The 26,608-nt window shown below is 38.5% G+C and overlaps 2 protein-coding genes across 7 annotated transcripts in view; one reads left to right on the top strand and one right to left on the bottom strand.

Annotated features, from left to right (window-relative positions):
- The window catches only part of BORA (BORA aurora kinase A activator), a 24,439-nt gene extending 8,661 nt beyond the window's left edge, over nucleotides 1-15,778 (bottom strand). For 2 of the 6 annotated variants that reach the window (XM_052785993.1, XM_052785992.1), the window contains exons 1-11: nucleotides 15,612-15,777; nucleotides 14,404-14,574; nucleotides 13,154-13,260; nucleotides 9,446-9,491; nucleotides 7,794-7,875; nucleotides 6,970-7,035; nucleotides 6,174-6,230; nucleotides 4,645-4,862; nucleotides 3,177-3,330; nucleotides 1,518-2,119; nucleotides 988-1,119 (exon numbers count right to left, since the gene is read on the bottom strand). In XM_052785993.1, coding sequence (XP_052641953.1) covers nucleotides 988-1,119; nucleotides 1,518-2,119; nucleotides 3,177-3,330; nucleotides 4,645-4,862; nucleotides 6,174-6,230; nucleotides 6,970-7,035; nucleotides 7,794-7,875; nucleotides 9,446-9,491; nucleotides 13,154-13,260; nucleotides 14,404-14,559 — 1,620 coding nt within the window. In that variant the 5' untranslated portion in view covers nucleotides 14,560-14,574; nucleotides 15,612-15,777. Of the gene's footprint in view, nucleotides 1-987; nucleotides 1,120-1,517; nucleotides 2,120-3,176; nucleotides 3,331-4,644; nucleotides 4,863-6,173; nucleotides 6,231-6,969; nucleotides 7,036-7,793; nucleotides 7,876-9,445; nucleotides 9,492-13,153; nucleotides 13,261-14,403; nucleotides 15,320-15,611 lie in introns of those variants that run through there. The other 4 variants (XM_052785991.1, XM_052785990.1, XM_052785994.1 and 1 more) reach the window with 4 other exon arrangements.
- Nucleotides 15,779-15,879: 101 nt separating this feature from the next.
- Nucleotides 15,880-21,882, top strand: MZT1 (mitotic spindle organizing protein 1). The gene is made up of 3 exons (XM_052785996.1): nucleotides 15,880-16,028; nucleotides 19,636-19,781; nucleotides 21,324-21,882. Exons 1-3 carry the CDS (start codon nucleotides 15,980-15,982, stop codon nucleotides 21,345-21,347), a joined length of 219 nt encoding a protein of 72 aa, XP_052641956.1. The 5' UTR covers nucleotides 15,880-15,979; the 3' UTR covers nucleotides 21,348-21,882.
- Nucleotides 21,883-26,608: the final 4,726 nt, after the last annotated feature.

Raw genomic sequence — 26,608 nt, forward strand, 5'->3', positions numbered from 1 at the left:
TAGATGGCTATTTTTTTTTTACGTTAAAGATAAAATATCCATCTATTCTTCCTGTAAGGGCACAGTTATCCTAATCTTAAATGAGCAGTTCAAAATTTGATGTCAATGGTCTATAAAACACCATCAATCTGCTCTTTACCTTAGCAGAGAAGTGGCTATTAGCATGTCAGAAGTGAAGTCATGGCTGAATGGGCTTACTTGAGGTTTTTTATAATCTGGTACTACTGGTCAGTACTGTCTCTCCTTCAAGGACTGTAAACAACGCTAAGTAGTAGACCATAAGCTACTAAATTTATAAGACCATAATTACTAAGTGAGAGATGATGATCTTTGCTCTCTCCTCCAAAGAAACTAGCTTTGATTCCCATTCTGTGGAAGAAGTAGAACTCCTTCCCATCAGCGACAAGATTAAGAGCTTGGGAGTTTTGCTAGATATGTATTGTCTTTTGTAATTTGTTTTGGTTTTAAGATAGGTCATCAAAGGGCTTGTAATCAAGAGACTGTACCCAAGCAGAAAGTTCCCCACCAAGTCAGCATGCCAGCTATGGTCTAGGAAACTTGAGGCCAGATGATGAAAAGTAGCAGCAGACAATTTTTCCCCAAAGATGTGCTTGTCCACAGGCACATATTTAAAAACTTAGCAATAAAAAGAGCAGCAAGAACAACAGAAACAAAAATAAGAGACAGACTGCAATGCATCAGAAGCCATGAGAAGCCTCACAACTACCCTTCACGCATATACCTCAGTTTCCCCTGAAACTACCTCTGCCTTTGTCATAGAACACATTAATTTTATTGCCAGCTTATAATATTTGTCCCGCATTTATTCCTTGTGTTCAACATAGTACCTGAAATGATGCTACATTAACACACCCTCTATTATCACCTGACAGTCTCTCCCCTCAGGCTCCCTGAAACTGAATAAAACAGGGAACAGATGCTTTAGATGGGAAACCTATCACTTTTGTATCACAATTTAACTCCTACCTTTGTTCTAAGGAGATGAGATTTATTCTGAAACACGTTAGTATTCACATCATTTTCTCTGCAACTGTTTTCAGCCCCCGCAGCATCCATAATGCTGCTTCCACAAGTCTGTGTATTATAACCACTGTCCACCTGAAATCAAGAAACAGGGCTTTAAAAGTCTACCACAATTTAACACCAATAAACCCCTCAGATTCTCATACCTGATATGACTTGCATTTGATTAACAGAACTTAATCCAACAAAGTTTCAGTTAATAACAAAAGCAAATTGTAAACGGGTCTGTCAGAATTAGTTTTGGATTAAGTATATTACTATGCATAGTAACACAAAAAAAATTCATAATTGCTACACTAACTCCACTGAGAGGAAAAAGGAGATGGGGGGGAAAGAATAAAAGTAACAATACCACCTGCATGCCACATCCAATAAGAGAAAATAGACAATTACTTCCAGAATGGTATACATATTGAAAGTTACCATGTCAAGCTCAGTTTTACAGAGAAGCAAAAAAAGATTTTTATTTTTACCTGAATACTACTGTTGTCACAAGGAATTGCGCTGCTTTCTGCAAGAGGTGACATGCACATGCGAGAGTTTTCAATACTGAAAGTAATCCCCGTCATAAAGCTGGTCATTGGAGCATTGCTATTGCCAATTGTTTCTTTTATCCAAGCGTTTTCCTCTGACACTTCAGCTGCATCAGCCATATCTATGGTATTATTTTCCTTTGAGCCTTCTATATCCTGAAATGATGACAACCTTTGACAACAAGCTTCTGAGTGATCTGGTGCAATAGACACAGTTGCTACCACGAGATGTGTACCATGTGCAAAAGTATCACCATCTTGCTGACATAAGTTTATTCCATTATCCATTTCTGGGAACCGAGCTTCTGCTGGAGAAGCATTTTCCTTGTCTTTCTCATCTACACCGTGGTTCTCAACTGCAATTGGTATTCTAATGACAGAAGTCTGATACTGGGCAGTTCCTCTACAAGCTCCAAGCCTCATAGGAGAACAATTTTTAATTGGAGAACAACCATCTATATAAGGACTTCTTGTACTTGGGGGTGTCATTCTACTTGAGGAAGAAGGAATATCTGGAGAACGAAATGTAAATTTTCTTTGGTCTGTAAAAAACAACAAAGTTACTCTATCAGATATCAGATGGAATTAAAGTCATCATCCTCAAAGCCCTAGAGTCTTTCGAATAATTATAGCCAACTACATAGTGTTTCACTGACCTCTGTCTCTCAGCTCCAAGGCCTTCTTAAAAAAAAAAAAACAAAACAAAACCAAAACAACAACAAAAAAACCAAAAACCCAAAAAATAAACCACCAGCACATTTAAACTATCATGGTAAAAGCAAGTTTTCATCCCATTTTTACCACCAAATTTGTTTCCTATGACATGGTTTGCTCTATTAGAGGCCTTGCATTTTCAAATGTCAACACTACACAGTGTTCAAAGGAAAATGTGTGAAGGCTGGTTCTGTGGCTTTTTTCCAAGCGAATACCAATACACATATTCTATAGGCATTTAAAAAATTTGGGGCAGCAGTAGTTTTCAAGAAAATCAAATAAGTGAGAAAACACCTATGCAATCTCCACATATAATGGTGTTGAAATACCACAAGGCTCATCAGAGCAAAATCATGTATAAACATGGCAACATGTCTTAGCAGGCAATGGACAAAACAGGAAGTACATTTCCTAGAGCAATGAGGACACAAAATGTTCATGATTTCTTCACTAGGCAGTTTAATTTCAAATAATCTTCACGATCACATGATTTGAAAACTCAGCTTAACATTCTTTGTCCAATTAAAATGCTTCAAGTTGGGCCAAATCAGAATTGTGACCTGACTTAGTTCAGGCATATGGCTTTAAAACCCCTCCTCACACTAGATTAATCCTTTAATTTTTTTTTTTTTTCATTCTAATTCGATCACAATTCCTTCTTCTAAAATATTTTCTCGAGTTGATTTTTTGCAAGCAGATACACTTCACGGTTTCACATCATTAAGATATTTCACTGCTAAACAGTATATGTGTCATATAGGAGGGGACTGCTAGTCTGCCAAGCACAGTAACTTGTCTCTGAAAAGTTCCAGTAAGAATGCAGCAAGTTTTATAATAAAAATATATAAATCAAGAAAGAATAACAGATATACAATTAAACCATACCTGACAGTGGTGTCTTTCTGATGTGAAAAGCAATTGGTGAAAAAGTAGGAGAACCATTATGTGCAGGAGACCCCTCTGGAAACGTAGGACTGGTTATACTTCCCAGACTATAAGCCCTTGTTCCTCCTTGAATAGGACTTGACGAAAACTGACCCTTCAGTTAAAGGGGGGAGAAAAAAAAAAAAAAAAGCAGCATAAAACTTTGACTAATATATATATAAAGTGTTCTAACTAAAAACCTTAATATGGCAGCACTGAGGAAAACTAATCCTGTACAACGACATTCTCTATCATTAGTTTAGCTTAAATATTCCAGTTGCAGCTCTTCACTTGGACTTTATGCCCCTACATAGAAAAAGAACAATGGACTCAAACTGTCACATAATACCAACTAAGACTATAATATCCATTATATTTAAGATCTATGAGAAGCCTAAACCGAGAATTAATGCTATCTGTGTATATAGTCAAGTATTTAATCTCAATTTCTTACTCATACCAATGCAGATGAAAGCCAGACACTATTTATATTTTATTGGAATCCATATTACCTGAATTAACTCAGCAGCAAACAAAATACTTTTCCTTAAGAGAATAGTGCTTGTGATCCTGCTTAAGAGTATGGTGCAAAAAGAAAAGTAACTTCTAGCAGTATAATTATGTTGTAGGAATTCTTTACTAGGTTACCATAGTGAAGACTTTTTTTTTTTTTTAAGCCACACTCTTGCTGGGGTAGTTTTTTTAACATGCACTTCAGTCGCCAGACGGACGAAACCATACCCCCTAAATCAGTTTATCTGTGCTATGTCCACCTGGGAATAAGATTCATCTTGCTTAATTTAAAAAACAGACATTATGTTCTCTGTTCTAATAAATGTCTACTCATGTGAAATCTCTGGTCAATGGAAAAGAAAAAAGCATATTTAGCACTCCATTCAAAGATCCACAAGTCCTTTCTTCCACCATGAACGAGTTTATGAGCCATAAGGGAAATAATTATATCACCTGTTCATATCAATTAGTATTTTAGACAGCAGTTCATGGATTTAAACAGGCCTTTTTTTATATACGCATTTTATGAAAAAAAAAAAAGTTTCAACATGCTTTCAGCAAGTCTTGTATATGTATCAATTCCTACTTCCTTTTCATAACATGAAGCATAATTCCTTCTATACAAAAGAACAGCAGCCCAACATAATAATTTGATATAATAGAAGTCAGTAATATATTCTTTCAAGACTTTTTTTGTTCACATATTTTTTTCTGAATTTGGAATTTGAAAAAAAACCCACCCTACCACCCTTTGGTCTAACACCTACTCTCTCATAAAGCAGTTATAGCTTATTAAAAACATGGTTGTTCATCTTGTGAAGTCTGTCAGAACATAGAATTGGTACAGCCTGCTCTGAGAACTACTCCTGTGCCAGGTAAGTCACATCCCATCCAGCCCACAAAACAGGCTACTTACTGAACTAGATGTTTCCAGAGGGCTTCTGCACCGTACTGGAGATATGTCTATTGAACAAAGCACTTCAAGTGGCTGACTACTGCATGGACTATGCAGAGAAGGGGACAAACACTCAGATACACTTCCATTTTCTTCTAAAAACAGCTTTCTTCTGAGTGATGAAGAGCTCAGATTTTCCTGAGACTGATCTGCAAATTCATCAGTTCTAAAATATTCACCTAGAAACGTGCGGGAGAAGTAGTTTCCAGTAAGAATGCAAGAAAAAAAAAATATCTTGACTACAGAGACATATATAACTAAATTAAAACATTTAATCCAATTTACCAATACAGCAAGAAGTTAATCTAGTTTAGGCACCTATCCCAAAGGATCACTTGTTATCATTACAGAAAGTCTACTCTGTCTACTAAGGTTACACTTCTGCCTATCATCCTTTAATACTAAAGTCCGCATTTTTAAAAAATATAAATATTGGCTAGCATCTACTTGCTGGCCTCTTCCCAAAATTGTATTATTCTTCACATCCAAGTTATGAAAAAGGAGTCGTTAATTACCCAAGCAAAACTACACCCTTTTTCAGGTCTCCCATACGCTTTGATGGTCATCATGATACATGCGAAGGCAAACCAGATTCAACTCGAAGACAGTCAAAGCAGTTAGCAGTTTACAGTAGAAAAGCATACAGATGTTAACAAAGACCCATTAAAATATGCTGAGACTCACCAGGTTATTTCAGTTTTTTGCTCTATTCTAATTGGATATTCCTTGTAGAAGAAATTTTTCATGAATTCACAAACTATGCATTGATGGAAGCATTTGTTAAGACGAAACATAAAAGCAACAGATATAGTTCTGTTTTTCTGTTTTAATTTTGATGGCCCACAATCAGGGTTGTGAACTTCAATACTGGTATAGGAGCATGCAGCCAAAAAACTCTGAGCTGGCTATACCCACTATTCCCACATATGAGCTGTAAGAACAGGCCTTTCCAGTCCCTTTGCCTGAGAAGCTGGCAGCAACTGCTCGATATAGCAGTTATAATCAGACAGTTAATTTGGACTCGTCTCCCCACTTGGCGGTCATGGCTTTTTTGCCACCACACAACTTCCAGTCACCACCACAGCTTCAGTTAAATTAAGGGCACAGAATTACAGCATAGCTTTGCTCAAGGCAAGGTTGGGCTATGAGCCTCATGGCCAGCAATTTGTAAGTCAAACAGCTCTGCCAAGTTAAATAACTGCTCTATTTGGGGGAGGCAGGGAGCATCTTCTTCTTACTACCTTTTATGCATTCAGAATTTTTAATCACTTTCCAATTGTCCTCCATATCCCTCCTCTTTTATCTCTTACACTCACACCTTATCATTTAAAGTCAGATGTCCCATGCAACACACAATAACTATTTAGAACACATACTTAAAACTTTAATTCACATTAGGTTTTCACTATTTCTTAAGACCCCAAAACAGCAAACAATACAAGTTTTTTATTTAGACATTCATAATTAAATGTAGATATTACATGACATACCTAGTATTTTCTCTAAATTAAAATCCACTGGCAAAGACAGTACTGTCTGACAAGCAGCTGCAATGAATAAAACCAGTAAAATTAGCTTGCAGTGACCTTTTACTAAAACTGTAGAAACAAAAATTCACTTTCAAATCACACTGCGATTGAGCTATTTAAGTTACAGTTGCAATAAGGGAAAGTGTTAATTAAAGCTAGGATTCTGATTTGACAACACTATATGCAGCACACTTAGGCCTAGACATAAAAAATCAAGGGTTGTAACATAAAAGCCTGTAGAGAGGCATTCTTAACTGGAGAGAGAGGTCTCTGAAGAAAGGAAGGATTCAAAAGGAAAAGGGAGAAAGATCATCAAAATATCCCGGGGAAAAAACACTACCTATTTATCTAAAATGAAATAGTTTAAAAGATGTCTTAAGATTTCTGCTATTTATTTGTCAGAGAAAATAATCAAGATTCTTTAACCCAACACATTAAAGGTTTCTTGAAACTGTAATTTAGCCATAAACCTGAGGCTTATATTCACTTCTTAATTCAGAAAAAGTGCATACATTGGGTTGGAAAAAATGCACTCTACAGTCTACAGAGGACTTCAGTTTTTACTTTGGAAAAAATATAATAGAATGAAATTACTGAGAAATTGATATTAAAATTAATAGAACCATACAGTTCAAGAAAAATTATTTCTAGAGGAATATTAACAAAAAAAATCATTCCCTTTTGAAATTAAATAGCCATTAAAAAAAAATTTTGCTTTAGAGAAAGCCTGTAATTTCCAACATTTCCTTTTACCCACCATTGCTCTTCCCAGGATGCAAAGTTAGCTGTCTTCTAATTGGAGAAATGTAATTTAGATCTATGGCTGTAAAACAGATAAGAACTTAAATTTAAGCATGCATTGCATATAGAGTTTTGAAACCTAGCAGCAGTAAGTTAGAATATTTAATACAACTAAACAAAATTTTTGCATCAAAGTTTGGAAAAGATTAGAAAGGAGCACTGAAAAAAGGTTACCATTATAGCTGATTAAGAGAATTTCAGCACCTTCTCCAGCTTGTAATCCATTTACTATGTATTCTGTTGTTTATATATAAACTTTAATAACAAAATAAAATCTAATAACAGCATAAATGAAATAAACTTAAAACCCCACAACCCTATGTACAGTGACAGCGAGCTAGCAGGACAACAGGAATTTACATAGCAAGTAAGGATAGAAAAATATGGAACTGAGTTTCCCATATATTGGCAGGGAAGCAGTCAGAATAAGTCAGACATGCAGATATCAAAAGAAAAGAGCAAAGTAGAAGACTTGTCTATTACCAGTATTGATGCAGCAAAGTTGTGTGTGAAAATTAAACTGGTTAAAGACAGGTTATGAAAGGAAAAAGATTTAAGGGCAGGAACCAAAAATAACGAAAAGGAAAAATTATGTAAGATTCTGGATTAATTAACGATTTTTAAACAAAGAAAGCACTTGGAGAGAACAGCTAAAAATCTATCAGTTGTGCCATCTTTTATCATTGGTTCTTAAAATTTAAATTGAGGTTGAAAAAAATTATGCTTGATAATTTCTCCAAAAGCTAGATAATTTTGGGTGGACACACAAAAGCAACTTACATTTAGTTGAATTAAACTGAGAAACCTGCTTGCCTTCATGTTCAGTCCAAGGAGAAGGAACTATGAGTCTTTTTGTGAAAAACTAGAGTCAAATAGAAATAAACCATCTTAGCATTTTTAAAAATTGAAGACTTTCAACTTAAATTTAGATTAGCACCCTGAACAAGAAAAAATTAAGTCATACCTTTTGCTACTCACAGATCTATATTTTAAGAATTTTAACTCTTCCTTCCCCAAAACCTGCAGAGATTATCCCTTATACCCAAAATACATTTCATTATTTCAGGCCCAGAGAAGTTAAAGAAAAAACAATTTGATTTGAAGACCCCCATGTTCTGTATGACACATACCACCTCAGATCTTTCAAGTCTGCAGAGTGAAAATTGCACAAAAGTTTCATTTAACACTAATTATTCATTAAAAAATTTGAATTGTCTCTATCATACTTACTGCACAGTAGTTTAACATAATTCTTTTCAACTTTTCAGTTTGTTAAATTGTTGTATTTTGACAATTGAGCTATTTCGCAGAAGTGCTAAAGAGACACTGCAGTAACAGTAACACCAGTAAAACCAAGGCTTTTTGGCAATATTGTTGGTGTATTTGGCTAAACTGGTTAGCAGTGAAACATTTATGAGTACTGGCACTTCACTCTTTTTCTTTGAATCAGAAACTGTATCTGCTGTCACAGTTGCACTCTAGAACACCCTGAGGCTGAGGAGATGAACACTATTACATAGCTTCAAGAAATACAGGGCAAATCATATTCTCACAATAAATGCAAGACTGAAGGCAAATGAAAAAAAACTCAGCTTGAAACACCCCACTATTAAAGGCATAATTTTTATCAGAGACCTGGTTTCAAGCTGTTCAGCTGCATAATCCATTAGTTTATGCCTCACAAAGAAGAAATACGCTTTTTAATGCGGATTTAGAACAACAAAGTATCTTTGCTGCAGGTCAACTACATAGCGCTTTTATGGAATCATAAAACATATTTTTTGTTTATAGAGACAGAAACTGATAACAGCATGATACAATATAAAAAGGTCAATAACACTAAGGAAGACTTGCCTGTCAGAGCCTTATTTTTTGAAATAACATTGAAGATTTCTATAGTGAAGATTTGAAACACTGTACTTTTCCTTCTCTGCTAGACAAATGGATAGTAAAAAATAAAATGAAAAATAGATAGAAAGTATTACAAGCTACCAGAAGAAAGTCTTGCCTCCAACTAAGCAGACTGTGGAAAAAATCACCAAGGTTCTACTATATTTTTAAAAATGCAATAAAAGAAACTAAGCTACCTAACACTAACAGTTACTGTAAAACCCAAAATACTTGATCATTTTTAACCTTAAATTAACTATTTATAAGAGTTATCTTACAGCTACATTCCCACTAGCCAAGAAACATGAAAGAAACAAAATCTGCTGTTTTGACTTACAGGTATGTTAAAAAAGATGGGAGGAAAAAGACCATGTGGATTCCAACTACAACCACAAGGGACGAGGACACAAAATTACTTTCTTACTGACCAGTAAAATATAATAGGCTTCTGGGTTTTAAAATCCTATAATAGACATGGATCTTTTTTTGTAGGTATGTAGCTAAAACAAATCAATACTTGATAGCACAGAAAGTTTTATTACCTCCTCAATGGCTTTTTGCCTTCTGTCTTCCATCTCCTTATCAATTCTAAGTAACAAATGAAAAACAACTAAATTATCAAAACCATCACATAACTGGAAAAAAAAAAAGTCCAACCATGTGATCTTTTACAGATGCTTAAGAGAAACATTATAAATGAAATTGCACTAAACCCTAAATCTTATGATGTTTTTACTGTTATGTGCAATAATCTCATACCATAAATTTAGAAATATAAATGCACTTCTCAGTTACCTCAGCTCATTTGAAAAAGATCTGTACCATTTAGAAGTACATATTTGCAAATATCTATTTACTCCTTGTATCAGCAAGTACTTTTATCTGGACAAAGACTCCATCATAACTGATCTTCCAAAATGATCCATTTAGTTATGTTGAACTTGTCATAGGAATAGATTTTGCTATTAAAGTTGCCATGAGATTATGCTTATAAAGAATCTCACTACAAAATCAAGCAGAATAAAAAACTGAGCTGTAAGGAACAAAAGGGCAACAGAAGATACTTATGGAATGTTTGTATACTCAAATTCCTGACACAGTCCGCCTTCCCAGCAGAGTTCCCCCTTTCAAATAGCTAGTCTGCCGTATTTTCTTGAGTTCAGGATACAATATTGTATTTCAGTTTGGATCAATTAACACATTCCCTTATGCAGCTTTTAACCTCTTTTTTAAAAAAAAAAAAAACATTGTAGTTACTTCAGCCATCTTCAAATGATTTGTGAGATTCTACATTTTTACTTCCTTTAACGGTCACCTTCAAGTTTCGCTTTCAGTTACTACTATGTCATTTATAAGCTTCAAAAAATTTTACAATGAATATTCATCATCTTAGCTGAATCACATAATACTTCCATACAGTTAGTATACCTGAATTACCCTTGAATAATTTCAGAAATCAGTCAGATAACAGACATTAGCTACACAAACACATGCAGATGTACCTAATACATGAACTTTCCCTCAAAGCCCTCTTTCTTTGATGCTAATCAGACTTTGAATAGACCTGCAATAGTTGGACATACCATCTTCAACTGTCTGCCTAGATGATGCTAAAGTGACAGTTCTATGAAGACACTTGCACAAAATTCGGTTATTGTACAAAAAAAAAATAAGCATACAATCATTGTGTATTTATGCATAGTGAATCACGAGTAATAAGCATCTTTACAAGCCAGATTCCAAAGGAGAAACAGGGGAACTGGGAAAACAGGTCCCACTAAAAGTGCTGGTTAGTGCGGAAGTTTCTTCTTTAGTGCATAACTCCAGGAAAATAACAACGTAAAAATGTCATATGTATTTAACAAGAATAAAAACAAGGCAGTCTTGTATGCAACTTCAAGCAACATAGCACTTGCAACTGTGACACACAGTACACAAGACGCAGTACAGGTTTTTTTAGTACTTAACATAAAATAGCATAGCATCCAATTTAGAAACATTCAATTTCTACCAGTAGAAATAAAAAAGCAAGAGGAAAGTTTGCGGACAAGACTACGTCACTGTGTCTGCTCAATTACTGACAGACTATTTTTCACTAACACAGTCTGCCAGAAAAAAGTTCTCCTAATTGTTTTACAAGCAGTGCAATAAACACAGCACACAGATGAGGCCCAGTTTATAGAAACAGTAATACTGCACAAAATCAAGTCTACATGTGATACACGCTCAGACTTCGCAAAGTGCTCATGAGCTTTTACACTGTGCTGCTACCCAAACTGTTTTCACTAATGGAGAATTAACAGTTTGAAATATTTATACACCAAATTTCTTACGCTTGTGGTTTGTTGCAACTAATCGAGAAAATGGCTTGTTAACAAGCATTATTAAAATGGAGTATATAGTTTGCGTAACATTATGCATGGACTTCAAAAACTCAAATTCTTTTATCAGGAACTTTTAATGTCAAGACCTGTATTTATGACACTTTAGTTTCCATAAAGCAGTATTTATGAAATGTAAATTAAAATCAGTTGCCATATAAAATCTTACACGCATATATATATATATGTATGCATTTAACCATGTACAGTTTGCAGCCACTAGAAATAACCACCTCAGTCTGTACTACACTGAAACATGCAAGCATGGACATAGCAAACCTACACATACTAGCCTCTTTCTAGTCATATCAGATGATTTAAAAAAAAAAAATAAAAAAATCACAGTGGGTATGAAACAGTTGGACAGACTTAAAGGACAATGCATGTTTATATCTATAGGCCATGCCACTAATCATCACTGGAATTGTCACCCAAGCCATCTAAATTAAAACTAGTTTGTGTGTAACCTAATAGGCTTCCAGAAACAATCTAATCAACTCCCTAGAAACATAAGGCTTAAGGCTTTATAACATACAAAAAGTATTAGAGTCTGAAACCTGCTGGCTGCTAGAGGAAGGCCAGGAAACGAACAGACATTAAGAAAAATAACATTGACATTAAGACATGGTGATTCACAGATACAGCTGAGGAGAGTTAACGCTCTTTCTACATCTCTCCTGTGGCAAGAAATTCATATTCCTTCTTATACCTCTCTCTGTTCAAAAAGAGATGTAGGTTCGGTCAGACACTAAGAACACTAGGTCTAGTTCACAATATTTTTTACGATGAAGGTGATGAACCACTGGAACAGGTTGCCCAGAGAGGTGGTAAACGCCCCATCCCTGGAAACATTCAAGGCCAGGTTGGACAGGGCAACCTGATCCAGTTGAAGATGTCCCTGCTCACTGCAGGGGGGTTGGACTAGACGGCCTTTAAAGGTCCCTTGCAACCCAAACCATTCTATAATTCTATGAATATTCAGAGGACTCTTGCCCTAAACAGCCTTCTATCTGTGTTTCATTGCAGTAACAGGACTCGAAAGTCCAATAGGCATAAACAGGATGGAAGATTGTTTTATTATTCTATTACCGTGGTGCTTCATGCCGTGAGGTGCAATTCTTTGTGCAAGTTCGTATCTGAGAAACGTATGGCAGTGTCTACAGGATTCACAATTGTGGCCTTCCCTTGACTACCTTCACTTGGCATGTTGTTCTGTACTATTAGTGTGTAAGACTATCCCTCAAGATAAGCCGTGAATATCAAGCCTGTTTTACTTACTCATTTGTTTTCCCCATGGAAGTTATTTTCAGAGAAAGGAAAAAGTTGAGATCAAGATCCCCAAATTATTTCAAGTAACGAGCAACCTCCTTCTCCTCAAGGACAGCAAGCTTATTGGTCTTCCCTCCTTCACATTAAGTCCAATCTATACATTTCAAAAAGGGTACTGGCTTACCTAACTAGCTTTCCCAGCCCTACCCTTCTGCAGGAGTCCCAAAGACCAAAGAAGCCTACACTTCATCAGTCTCCGTATGGAACACTCTGAGAAGATAAATTATTTTGCGACAAGGAGCAGAAAAGGTAGCTTGGTAACAATCATTGGCAAGACATTTTCTTGCTTCCATTGATTGCTTTTATCTGGCTGTCTTTCAAACTACAATCAGAGTGGATCAGTGGTTCTTAACATTAAAAAAGAGCGACACAGAAGCAGCCTCATCTAAATATTACATCCACATCAGGGACACATAAAAATCTATGGTAGAAGATTTGAATAAAAAGTCTTTAATGCTGTGTTGAAATGTCAATAAAGCAAAAGAACAGTGTTCCAGTATTCAAGCCAAGTTAACTGCATAAAAACAGATGGTAAGTTACCTAGCATGACTCAAATACATTGCTTGGCGTCGAACATCTTCCGAGTCAATTTCCACAGGATTTATTAGAGCAAGCTGATCAATAGACCATCTAAATTTTCCTGGTGTCTAAAAAAAGAAATGGACATCTTAATGCTTGCTAGTCTAAAAAGATAAAAATAAAACCACAGGACAAATCTCAATGGAACAACGCAATCATAACTTCCATATAGTTTCTGTCAAAGACAATCAAAAGAGTTTCTGTTTAAATGATCTACTTTAAAAAAAAAAAAATGAGTAAGTCAATCAGGCTTCTTTATCCTGGTAGTGGTATTACAATGATTTACAAGATAATAAAAAGTGGAAGGTTACAGCTAATATTTACAAACTGAGGTGTCAATTTCTTCTCAATTTCTGAGGACAGATCTACTAAAGATACAGAATTTTGGATAATATTTAGTTGCTTCTAGATTGCCAGAATCAAAATTGCAGTTCTGTGAAAAGCCAGTGTCTGTACCTAACCCAAGTTATCCAAATGATAGAGCAGCCTTCCTTTCACCTCACATTTCCAAGACTTAGGAGTTGCAACCCCATATGCAGCCTGCCAAGTCTCCCGCATAATGCCACACGTAGTGCACAACAAAACCCAATTCAGAAATAAAGCAGCTTCACCCCTTTATTTAACACTTCGTTACAAAATACTCTTCAAATATCTGTTTGAAAAATGATCTACCAAGCCTTTTTAGTCTCATTAGCACAGCATCATCTCTACTGCTTATCAGAAAACAATTCCAACTGCAAACCAGAACGTAATTTGCCATTAAAAAATGTTACATATACACAGTCATTAACTTGATTCTGTGACTATGCAAACAGCTCATAATGGAAGTGCAATTAAGTTTTTCTTGCATCCAGCCTGCTTAGCGTGTAAGTAGGAACTGGTTTTTTTCCACTTTAAGCGGGACAAGAGCACCACATCCAACAACTGTCCTTTATCTACTTTCAGCAGGTTTTGGCACTTAGCGGGTATATGCTAATCTACTGATATACCTAATATCTAAAGAGAAAAAAAAAAAATCAGGAAGGTACGAAGACTAAGTGGCTAGTATTAAAAGCAACATACTCCTGTAATCAGGAGAAACACCAAATGCCACCAAAATTCTTTAGCTTAGTATATACATTAAAGCACGCTACATAAAACACACTTTTAGATGCATTTCAAAATATTAGCACTAGATCTGCATAGTTACACAACTAAAGACTAGATCTTACAGATGAGGATTTTGTTGATTTAAAGACTGAAGGACTGGAGACAATCTGCTCCTGAAGAGTATAATAATCACTGGGACTTTCAAAAGGATTCAGGACTGTGACTCGTCCTGGAGTTTCTGGTGTTATCTGCATTTTAGCTTCTTTTGTATCACCCATAACACTAAGCTATACCTGGAAAAGAGAGAGGGAGAGGAAAAATGAAGGGGGGGGGGGAAATAAAGGAAATTATAATTTTGACTTTTTTAGGGTCATCCTGAAGGTTTTGGGAAGAGATGATCAATCGTTTTTAAGGAGCCAGAAACATTTAAAAGACTAACAAAAACGCAGTTCGCTTTGGCTTGGACCTACTGACATGTGAAGCTGATCAATAAGGCTGGTATGATGAACAACTAAAAATAAACAGAACCTATGAAAACGAAACAAGAAAGGACAATTAAAGGCGACTAAAAGGACGATTAAAGGCGATTAAAAAAACCCCAAAAAACAAACAAAAAACCAGCCGCCACCACCAAAACCACCGGAAGAAACAAAACGGCGATGAAGCCAAATATATTCCTGGAGGACAGCTCACATACCGAACGCTGGCACTCAAGCGCTTCAGAAACAAAGAGGAATTACTGGAAGGCGGGGTAGCCCAGGGCCGGTCTCCCCGGGTGCCCCTCAGCGCCAGCCAGCCCCGCGTCACCCACAAGCCAAGCAGCAAGCACGGAAGGAGACGCGGAGCCCCAGCCACCACGGCGAGCCGGGGCTGCCGGCGACCCTGCCCTCCTCCGCACCGGACGGCCCCAGAAGCTTCCCAGAGCCCGGGAGGCAGCCCTGCCGGCCGCGGGGCAGACGCCCGGTGCCGCCCGCACGGCCGGGAAGCAATAAGGCCCCCTTCAGAAAGGGCCCGCTTCGCTCAGGCGCTAAAACCAGCCCCGGCCCCGAGGGGCTCCGGCAGGCGTCACCGCTCCCTCCCGCAACGGCAGGCAGGGGGAGAAGGGTCGGCGGGTCTGCCGCCGCCCCCCGCCCCGCCAGCTCCCTCACCTCAGGGCGGCAAAGGGGACGGGAGCCCCGGGAAGATGCCCCCGCCTCCCCCCCCCCCCGCCAAGAGCAGCCCCTTCTCCCTTTTCCCGCGGGGACGGCGTCACCGAGCCTCGCCCCGAGCCGCTCTCCTCAGCCCCAGCAGCTGCGTCCCTGGGCGGGCCCGGGGCCCGCGCAGCAGCTACCTGCTGCCGTTACCGGGACGCCGCCGCGCCCGCTCATGCTCGCCCCAGATCGCAGCTCCCGCCTCCGCCGCGCCGGGCGGCTCTTTAACCGGCCCCGCCCCCTCGCGGGCTCTGCCCAATCGCGACGCGCAGTCTCTGCCGCTAGACCAGTAGCAGAGCTCCCCCGCTCTCGAACGGGCCAACCGCCAGGGGAGCCGCTACACAAATTCGAAAGAAAACCCGCCCTCTGTCTTCCTGCTGCTACGCGAGGGGGTTACGTTTGGGGCGTCACGTGGGGCGAGCGGGGGCGGGAGTATTTGAACGGTGTTGGGGAGGGGGGGAGCTCGTTCCGCTTCCGGGTGGGAGGTGAGGGGTGGCGCGGGGTCGCCATGGCGAGCAACGCCGCCAGCCTCAACGCGGTGCGGGAGACGATGGACGGTGGGTGGTCTGGGGGCGGCAGCCCCGGGTCGGCCTCTCCGAGCGGCTCTCGCCGCAGGCGCTCCTGCCGTCGGCCCTCTCCGCAGAGCTGCGCGGCCTGTGAGCCCGCTGTGCGTCGCCGCGGGCGGCTCTGCTGCGAGGAAGGTTGCGGTTTGCAGCTGCTGAAGGATTCGGCGCAGGGCGATTTCTGTTTTGCTTCGTGTTACGCGTGGTGTCCCAAACGCTTCGGATGTCCGCGTAGTGCGAGCGTCTTTGGACCTCGTGTGACTCTTCTGGGGCTTTTTAGTTAGCTGTTAGGTAGTTTAGAATAACGTTGGGGGTTTAATGTTTATAAATGTATACGTTTGCTATTCTTTCTCGTTATTTGAGATGGCTTATGCGAGGTAATGTCACCTGGCTGTGTGCATCTTGGATGTAAACTGGGGGGAAGAAAGTGCATGGAAGGGAGAGGAAGGACCAAGCCTGTGGCACTGTGAGTGGCAGCACCTGAACCGATCTGAACCCCAGTATCTTGTTCCTGTGGACAGCTCGTGTCAGAAAACCGAAGTAAATTACTAAAAAAACCCCAAAAAACCCAAAAAACAAACAAAAAAAAACCTCAGTGAAAAAGTTTTGAGAAGGGCAGTTAGTGTTATGGAATTAGAGTAGTTTCTGATACAAAAAACCTGGCGCTGTTATGGGATGGGGAATGCGAGCAAAATGGCACTAGGAGCAGTGGGAAATATTTCAGAGATTTAGAAGCCATGAGAAATGCAAGCAGGGTGAGTGAAGATCGGGTGTTCCCTTTCTCTTCCAGCCTAACTATGAGGATTCAAAGCTGGCAGGTTCAGGAGGTGTTTCTTAGCAATGTGTAGTGTGACACTGTGGAATTCCATGGAATGGCTATGCCATAAGCTTATAAGGATTTCAGGCAGAGTGGAAAGCTGCCCAGAAATCCACTGAGGGTTGTTAAATATGAAGGCTTTCTCTGGAAATGCCCTAATGAGGGACTAGAGGCTAGGGAGAGTGTTCAGGGGGGTATCGCTTTGTGTTTGTTATTTTCTCATGATCTTCCCTTGTATTATATTTACGGCTACCGTTACGTAAGGATTCCTTAGCAAAGACCTTCATGAGTTGAACTGTTGTAAAAATTAGTGTTTCAGCCACTGATCTACCCACTCTGACCTGCTGCTGGAGGCAAGGCAGGACTAGCAGGATTATTATGGCTGCTCTGATGCTTCAAGAGGATAAGACCATTCTGTGCAGATGGACAGAGATTTGTTTGGGAAGGACAGCGATTCTAAGTTCTCATAACTGTATTGGACATCTACATTCTCTCCACTTCTGCATGAATGTTTTAGATGGGAGGGATGATATGTGGATTTAAAGACAAACTAAGGCTTTGGGGAACTGCTATGGAAAGTGTACTAGCCTTCAGATTTAGGAGCCCAGGCTTCCTGTGTAACAATGTGTATATTTTATTTAGGATAGACATTCATAGTTTAATCTCTTCTAAGGTCAGGTGTTTTTAGAAGAAAACAAATTTCCATTAACTTAAACATACACTTGATCTGGCTACAGTGTGTCTTTGGTATACCGAAGTAGAATATTCTCATAGCTCTCAAGTGGACAGTAGTCACTTGCCATGCTGGTTTTACATGGTAAGAAAGACCTTCTACTTCACTTTCTTCTAGTTTGGGGGAGGTTTGATTACAGAAACAGTGTGAATAACATCTGTTCAAAATCAACCTGCGTTGCTAGAGGTTTAACCTCAGGGTGGAGATTACTGTAGCCACCAGAAATAAAATCTCAGTGAGTTGTTCTGTTACATATATAACAAACTGTTTATTAGAATCAAAGAAAAGGGGCCTTCCGGGGAAGGTTTGGAAGGGGAAAGAGAGAGAGAGAGAGATCTTTATTTCTACACAAAGCTAACTGGAATCTCCTTCTGCAAAAGGTTTCATACTGACACGGCGCTGCTCTTGATTTGGGTCATGTAAAAATTGAATAGCATTGCTTATCCTTAAACCAGTGTTAGTGTTAGACCTAAAGCTAGGTTTAGTTGTGGAAGGAGGTGGCTAGAAAACTCCTGACATTCCCTGTAAAAGCTTTAAGAATGTGCTTCCTCTTCATTTTAGCAGGACACTCCCCAGCATTCGCCTGGAAAAACTGGCTGCCCGTGGCTTGGACAGGTGTACTCTTCACTGGATGAAAAACTGGCTGGATGGCTGAGCCCAAAGAGTTGTAGTGAATGGAGTTAAATCTACTTGGCAGCTGGTCACAAGTGGTGTTCTCCAAGGCTCAGTTTGGGGGCCAGTTCTGTTTAATAACTTTCCCGATGATCTGGGCAAGGGGATCGAGTGCACCCTCAGTGAGTTTGCAGATGACACCAAATTGGGTGGGAGTGTTGATCTGCTTCAAGGTAGGAAGGCTCTACAGAAGGATCTGGACAGGCTGGATCAATGGGCTGAGGCCAATTGTATGAGGTTCAACAAGGCCAGGTGCCAGCTCCTGCACTTGGGTAACAGCAACAACCCCACGCAGCGCTACTGATGTGGGGAAGAGTGGCTGGAAAGCTGCCCAGCAGAAAAAGACCTGGGGGTGCTGGTTGACAGCCGGCTGAATATGAGCCAGCAGTGTGCCTGGGTGGCCAAGAAGGCCAACGGCATCCTGGCTTGCATCAGAAATAGTGTGGCCAGCAGGAGCAGGGAAGGGATCGTCCCCCTGTACTTGGCACTGGTGAGGCCGCACCTCGAGTACTGTGTTCAGTTTTGGGCCCCTCACCACAAGAAAGACATTGAGGTGCTGGAGCGTGTCCAGAGAAAGGCAACAGAGCTGGTGAAGGGTGTAGAGCACAAGTCTTATGAGGAGCGGCTGAGGGAACTGGGGTTGTTCAGCCTGGAGAAAAGGAGGCTGACGGGAGACTTTATTGCTCTCTACAACTACCTGAAAGGGGGTTGCAGTGAGGTGGGTGCTGGTCTCTTCCTCTCGTCCTATCGCTTGTTACTTGGGAGAAACAGCCACAAGTTGCGCCAGGGGAGGTTTAGATTGAATATTAAGAAAAATTTCTTCACCGGAAGGGTTGTCAAGCATTGGAGCAGGCTTCCCAGGAAGAGGTTGAATCACCATCCCTGGTGGTATTTAAAAGATGTGTAGATGTGGTGCTTAGGATCATGGTTTAGCGTTGGACTTGGCAGTGCTAGGTTAACGGTTAGACTCAATGATCTTAATGGTCTTTTCCAACCTAAACGATTCTATGATTCTATGACTTTGTCAGTATTTGGAGTTCAAAAGCATGGATTATTCTTATAGCCTACCTTTTACGTAATTAGCAAGCATGTTAATTATTGAATTCTTCACTTATTTTTTTATTTTTCAAAACCCATTATCCAGTATTAAGCCTGCTGAACCAGAAAAGCATGGTATTTATGTTAGAAGCTGTGGCTTCTAGCTTATGCTGGAAAGCTGAACATGAATGCTGCTGTTGAGGTTCAGACTGCAAGAGCTTTCCACAACTGCCATGTTCACAGACTCTACTGTAGAAATTAAATGTTGATGAATAACTTTTTCAATCACTGAAATTTCATAGTCTATAGGGACTAAAGTGTTTTCATCTTTTCTGTTGCAGTTCTGTTTGAGATTTCAAGAATATTAAACACTGGCTTGGATATGGAGACGTTGTCTATTTGTGTGAGGCTTTGTGAACAGGGGATAAACCCAGAAGCTTTATCATCTGTTATTAAAGAACTGCGTAAGGCTACAGAAGCTCTAAAGGTAATGCTTTTGCTTAAAAAGCTTTTGCTTAAAAAGCTTATTTGTTTTTAAGTGTCAGGCATATTCAACTTGCTATACTTCAATTTGTAAATTGTACTTTAAGGTGTGACTCATTTTTAAATCAAGGAAATTAAACTGTTCCATAGAAAAGGCAATGAATACAACTGGATGGAACATGAAGTGAGAAATGGTACGAATAAAATCTTTTCAGAAATAATTAGATTAACTCTTCTGAAGGAAAAGAAACAACCACCAAAACCCACAGATTTTTTTATTCTGGGCATTTGTAGCCACCATTTGCCCCCTACCTGCATCATATCACAAAGAGATTGCTACTTTCTCCTTTAACCCCATCACCTCATTTCTACAACCTCAGGCCTAATACTATGCAGCAGTACTTGTAAACGGGTACATGCAGTTTGCTAATGTAATCTTCATATATTGCTTTTACCACATTAACTTGTGCTTTGAATCTCTCCAAAGACAAACAAGAGGGGATTTCATGATGTGTGTATATATAGGGCTTTTGATAATTTAGCATTTACCGGTTTAGCTAGTAGAGAGGGTAACTATGGTTCAGAAAAAATCTTCACTTGCCTTTTAAAGGATTTTCACTTTTCACTGTCTACCTAAACATGGTCTGTATCTTATATTTGTTTATTTCTGGAGAGGTGGAGGGGAAACCTATATCTGGCCTGCCTACCTCTGTTCTGGAAGACTGCATTCTGATTCTTAGAAAATTTAACTTACAGATTTTCTTCTAGATGGATGCTACTCGGGGCTATTTTTCACCAGTTTTCAAAATTTTTACTTCATTTTTAACTTAAATTTTTTCTATACTCATGTTCACGCATATTTTATATGTGTGTACATGCTTAAATGTGTGCATACATAGGTGTTTAACTATGTGTATATAAGTAATTGAGGGCTGTTTTACTTCTTCCTTTGCTTTTACTGGTTTATCATTCCCTTGCTATCCTTTGCCTGTTTGTCCCGTAACTGGGTTAAAATCTGTCAGGGTCAGTCTCTTAACAACTGTACCTTGTTGGCTGGGTTGAGTTATTAAGTAATAAATATACTTCCTGATTACCTTGATCGAATAATTGGCAGTGTCATTTATGCAGTTATGATAGTGTCATTTTTCTAAGTTTTGTGTCAATAATTTATCTGTAGGAGTGGGAGTAATAATTACTATAAATTGTATAAAGAAGTAAACTCCAAAGGAAAAAAAATTCCTGCATTTGAGCACTTCTTGAAAGCGTTAGGGTAAAATGCACAGGGTACAAGCTGCTCAGATACAGGATACACAGTTTAACACAAGCAAACAGAAATGGCCATGTTAAAGGCTAATGGCAGTTGACAGCATTATTTAAAAAAAAAAGTATTGATTGAAGAACAACACTACACATCTTAATTTTCCTTAGTAGCTTATTTTTAGACTTTTAAGTTCTCTAGGTAAAATAAAATAGTTACAGGAAAAGGTTAAATTTAATCTACATGGTGTCTACCTTTGACTTGCAATAAATTTTTTTCTGTTTCTAGGCTGCTGAAAATATGACAGGCTGACATTGGAGAAGATTTCTGTGTGAGAAGAATGCCAAGTTAACAAAGGCTTTGAATATTGCCACTATTCAGAAAAAAAGTGAAATAAGTGTGTGTGCAAAGGTTTCAGAATATTTCTGTAATCTTCTTGAAAAGGATGATGTATAGAATAGCTTTGAAAAAAATTTTAATAAGATAAGTTCACCCATAATCTCATTACTTGGTATTTTTGTGAACTATTTGTGAAAATAGTGCAGTTGCTTTTCTTTGGCATCCAGTATTTTTTAAACCATGTGAGATACTGCACACTTGCTGAACCTACTAGTGTGTAGCAATGAGTATTGTTATAATGATTATACCTTGTTAACGCATCTTTTAGAAGTGTGAATATATCTTGGGTTTTATCTCTTGCTTTGATGAAAAAATACATGTACAATTTTAGTTTTGCTTTATGGACCAGATAGGAATGAAGCCCATCCTGATTTTATTTTAATTAGAGTAAGGGTAGTGACTTAAGTCTCAGTCTGAAAGTAAGAAATAAAGCACTTTTGATAGTGAAGGTAATGAATGGTCCTTTTGAATCAAATTGCTGGAAAAAGTGTTTTTAACTTGGGTTACAAAGGAACTTCAGTTATCCATGCAGAAATGTATGTAAATTTAAATTGTAGATTGCATGGAATATTTTACAGAGTTCAGATGCTGTGTTTGTTACATTTGTTCTGACTACTAGACCTAAAAATATTAAGGCCATATTGTTGCTTCAAAGTCAAAACTTATGAGAAGCATCAGGTTTGGTTGATGGGAATCAATGAGTCTTAAAAAGTCATTTGGTATAGGAATGTCTTCTCATTCAGCACTAGGAGTCTTCACTGATGCCAAAACAAGTGTTTATAGTATATACAGTAAACTGTTTATCATGTTACTTTCCAGTAAATATCCTTGCATCCAGGAATTCTACTTCATAAGAAAATGGTTTCTTGTGTACTCTTAATCTGCTGCTCTTTAAGCTTTTTTTCAGTTTTGATTCTATGTCCTTGAAATGCTTAAAACGAGCTTGCAAATGCAATAAGAGAACAATTTATATGTAATTCTTGATCTGTCCAGGAAGTTCCACCTACCATTTTACCACCAATAAGCTTACTGTTTTTATGCACTTAGACATTTGCTGGTAGACCATTTGTCATGCAGAATTATAGAAGCAGGGCATGTTTTTTGACATTCAAAACCCCAATTTGACGTATGTAACACTAAAAATGCATCACTTTCATTATTACATTTTCATTATTACATGGATCTAAATGGTAACATTGGTTATACTTAATAGTTCATATTTACAAAATGAAATGCAAACCTTAAGGTTGAATGTTTAACATATCTGGGCTGAAAGCAAGGAGGACATGTTGTTTTTTAAAACTGGCAGATCTGTGGTTACCTAGAAAGTCTGTATACATTTCCTCAGCGTACTTGGCAAAGTTTCTTTCAAAATACTGTGTGGAACAAATGTGCTTAGGAATTGGTCTAACAGAACTTTTGATTGCTTTTGATTTGGGGTACCATCCAGAACAAATACAAGAAATATTTTTTCTTCTTCCTGGTAAGAAAAAAAGAAAATCCCTCTAGTAGGAAGTTTCATACTGGAAATGTTTCTGTGCTGTAAAATAAGTCTGTCACTTTATTAGCATCCCTACTATGTGAATGTGAGCGCTCAGACCTGGCGTTAATGGCTGAGAAGCCTTGGCTGCGTTTGTAACACACACCACCTTCTACTAGATTTAACTGTAAGAAGCCAAGCAAACAGCATGTGCTTTTCCTCCATGCTCCTTACTTACATGCTCTTGGAACTCTTGAACAGATAAACATAGGAATAGCTGTACAGGTCCTGACCAAAGGTTTTTCTAACACAATAGCCTCTTTTGTAGTCAAAAGTAGCTGCCTGAGGAAGGATAAGAACAATGCAAGCACATTTGGTTCTTTTCCTTCTGTGTTCTCCTAGCTTCCATGTGTCTTCTATTCCAGGCTTTCCTGAACATCATATGGTTTGTCTATTTAGTAATCCCCAATGCTGCTTTTTCCAGTACTTGTCCAGTTTCCCTTGGACTATATATGCTTCCTGAATAACAGCAGCCTTTATCAATTGATGTCTTGCATAAAGAACTGCCACTTCTTGTTTATTTTGAACCTGATTTTTACTAGCTTAATTTAATGTTCCCTGCACAGTAAACTTTTACCTACCATGCTTGTGCCAGTCATGGTTCTTCAGATATATAACATTCACCTTTAAATTTCTTCTTCTAAACTGAAATGCATTAGTTAAAATATTCCTTGGCTGACCAAAGACATGGAATAGCTTCTGTATTTATTGTTCTTTGAAACTTTTCTGGGTCTCATATATTATTTTCTGAGAGGGGAACCAAAACTGCACGCAGCATTAGACATGTAGTTAAGTACTGGCTTATTTGTTTACTTTTTTATTCTTTATTCCTTTCCTAGTAATTCCTAATACTTGACTTGTTTTTTTAATTTGAACTGAGCACTGAGCTGTTTTCATGGCATTATTTAACTGCAGCATCTCATTCTTGAGTGGTAGTAATAAGCTCAGAGCCTATTGTTTCATATGTGAAACTACAGTTGTTTATCTCCATGTGTATCATTTTTTATTTATCTATGCTGAATTGCATCTGCCATTCTGTTTCGTAATCAGTCTTATGTGTCTTTCTGTAGTTCTTCATGGTTTACCAGTAGTCTTACTACCCTCACTAACTTTATCATTGGCAAATTTTGTTGCTTTGTCCCCTCTTTGAGGTTAATTATGAATAGGTCAAGCAGCACATGACCTAGCAAAGTCTCTGCAGAGTGCCACTGGTGACCTGTGGCAGGAACTGACTGTTCATTCCCATTCCTTTTCAGTGATTGTGAATAAAATGCAGTCCTGCCTACCACTTAGTGTAAGAAAGAAACTGTATGTTTGGTGTCACATATAGCACAGCTGTGAGAACCTAAGCACAATCATGAATCCAGTCCTGCAGAGAGCATGGCATTCTAGATAACTATTGGGATCCCTGACATTTGTAACTGTATACATTTTAGAAATATAAACTTGAGTCAGAAAAATAACTTTACAGGAGATTGTAGAGTATTAGAAAAGATGACAAACACATGATCCTGAAGTCTCCATCTTAACATTAGGGAGTTTTTGTTTCTTATGAAACTGTTAACCAAAAAAATCTGTTTAAAAAAAAAAAAAAGCTCGATGATGATCAGGCCAAGACACTTGACCTAATAGATCTGTATCCATGAAAAGCACATGTATATTTGTCAGCTAATGTTCTTTCCCATGTGCTAGTCGCCAGCTGCGCAAATACTGGTTCAATCTTAGACTCGCTTTTTGATTCAATCAACTAGTTCCCTCTGAGATGAACTTGAATGCTGTTGCGGGCACACTTTACTTCAGGGACTGCTTCCAGCAGGCTGTACCAGGTTGAGTCCTTCCATTCTTCCTCAACACTTTTCACCTTGAAGCACTCCTGTCTACTTTTGCATGCTTATATTTTCATGCTATAGAAACCCTGCAGCCCTCATTATTTGAATATACTTTAAATTAAAAGAAAAAGCACAAAAAAGTACAATAACCGAAGAATCAGCAGTGACCCATGACAAAATGCTATGTAGTATGGCTGTAGACAACCCGCTTTAAAGAGAAGTAGTGCTCAACAGTGGGGCTTTACATTACTATGCATTATCTGAGCTAAGGACTTAGCTATGCCTTTAGTAGCGGAGATACAACTCTGAACCATACATTTACATTGAACCATTACATTTAATTAAAGTTTGGAAAACAGAATTCCAAAGAAGGAAAGGTGTGCCAAAGTAATTTCAACCTTTAAAAGAGCAAGGGTGGTAACAGAGACTTGAAGACCAGTTACCTAGCATCAACACTAGCAAACAGTGAACCAGTGAACTTGGGATTTTTATCAGCAAAGAATGAAAGACAAAAAATAGTATACTGAGTTCCATTTGAACATGGTTTGGTAAAAATGTCAGTGGGCTAATTTTTTTGTTATTTATGGGTTTACATGCAAGATGACATAGTACACTTCAATTTATGCAGGACAATTTTCAGTTAAAACACACCATTGGCATCATTCAGTAAAAACACAAATGTGCTGTGTTGTTACCTCTTTTGCTGTCTTGTTACCTTGGGAGTGAGATTTGAAAAAAACCCAACCTTTAAATATGTAAAAAACAAAATCTCAGTTCTTGAAAAATGGTAAATTGAGAAGGATTTTTGAAGCATCATATACAGCTACTTTACTGTGACGATTTTGTGAAATTGTAGGAAGAGTTCCTGTTAGATACAGAAAATAGGTTTATCAAGTAGAAATGGTGAAGTAAACCCATAGTGCTTTCTGGTTACTGCTTCCAGGCTCACTGTTTATACTTTGAGAAAGTTGTAGAGACACAAGGATAATTTAAATGAAAGCCATAAAACTGTTTCGGGACTGGAGAACAAGCCTGATGAGGTCTGAAAGAACTCAGGAGTGTGCAGGTTCTCAAAGAGAAGTTGAGGAGAGACATAATGACCATGGGTATGTCCTTGAACATGGAAGGAAGTCTTGTGGCTGCATCTTTTTAACCTGATAGAGAAAACATACCAGATCCAGTAGCTGATATTAGACAAATCATACATTAAAACTAAGGTGCAACTTCCCAGGTGTGAAGGTAAGCAAACTTTGGCATGGCATACTAGGGAAATGGCAAATGGGCTACTGCTTGATGTTGTTAAATTGAAATTAAGAATACTTCTAAAAGACATGTTTTAACCCAGTTTTTGGGGAAAAGTCTACAATACCTCTCTGCAGGGTGTCAGGCATGCTGGCTGTAGCAGTTCCTTCTGACTGCAGCATCCATGAAGGGCAGTATAAAACAGCTCTAAGTAAAAGTAATGTGAAGAAAATTAGGAATATTTAGGATGAATACCAGTGATGTTTCTGTCAGTAAGATAAATGGAAGCCTGGTTTCCGGGACATTTAAACGTTACCTGATTAAAAAAAACCCAAACAACACAACTATTAATTATCTGAACAGGCAATCTGGAATATACCGAGTCTAGGCACTTTTATTATCACTTTATAAATATTCCTATCTTCTCACCTCCGATTCTTACATGTAGGAAGAGGCCAGTTCATGAAAATGAACCTCTGAAGGAGCCCAATGGTGTCATTACATGGGCGAGTGGGAGTTCAGCGCTCGAATGTATCTTTCAGTGAAGGAGGTGGAAAACGTGG

The sequence above is a fragment of the Harpia harpyja genome, chromosome 4 (assembly GCF_026419915.1).
Source record: "Harpia harpyja isolate bHarHar1 chromosome 4, bHarHar1 primary haplotype, whole genome shotgun sequence".
NCBI classification, from domain to species: Eukaryota; Metazoa; Chordata; class Aves; order Accipitriformes; family Accipitridae; genus Harpia; species Harpia harpyja.

What these genes read in the sequence shown, in the direction of transcription:
- MZT1 (XM_052785996.1), top strand. Translation starts at nt 15,980, where the DNA reads ATGGCGAGCAACGCCGCCAGCCTCAACGCGGTGCGGGAGACGATGGAC. An exon ending in GGTGCGGGAGACGATGGACG is followed by an intron (nt 16,029 to 19,635) that starts GTGGGTGGTCTG and finishes TTTCTGTTGCAG; the next exon opens with TTCTGTTTGAGATTTCAAGA. An exon ending in AGGCTACAGAAGCTCTAAAG is followed by an intron (nt 19,782 to 21,323) that starts GTAATGCTTTTG and finishes TTCTGTTTCTAG; the next exon opens with GCTGCTGAAAATATGACAGG.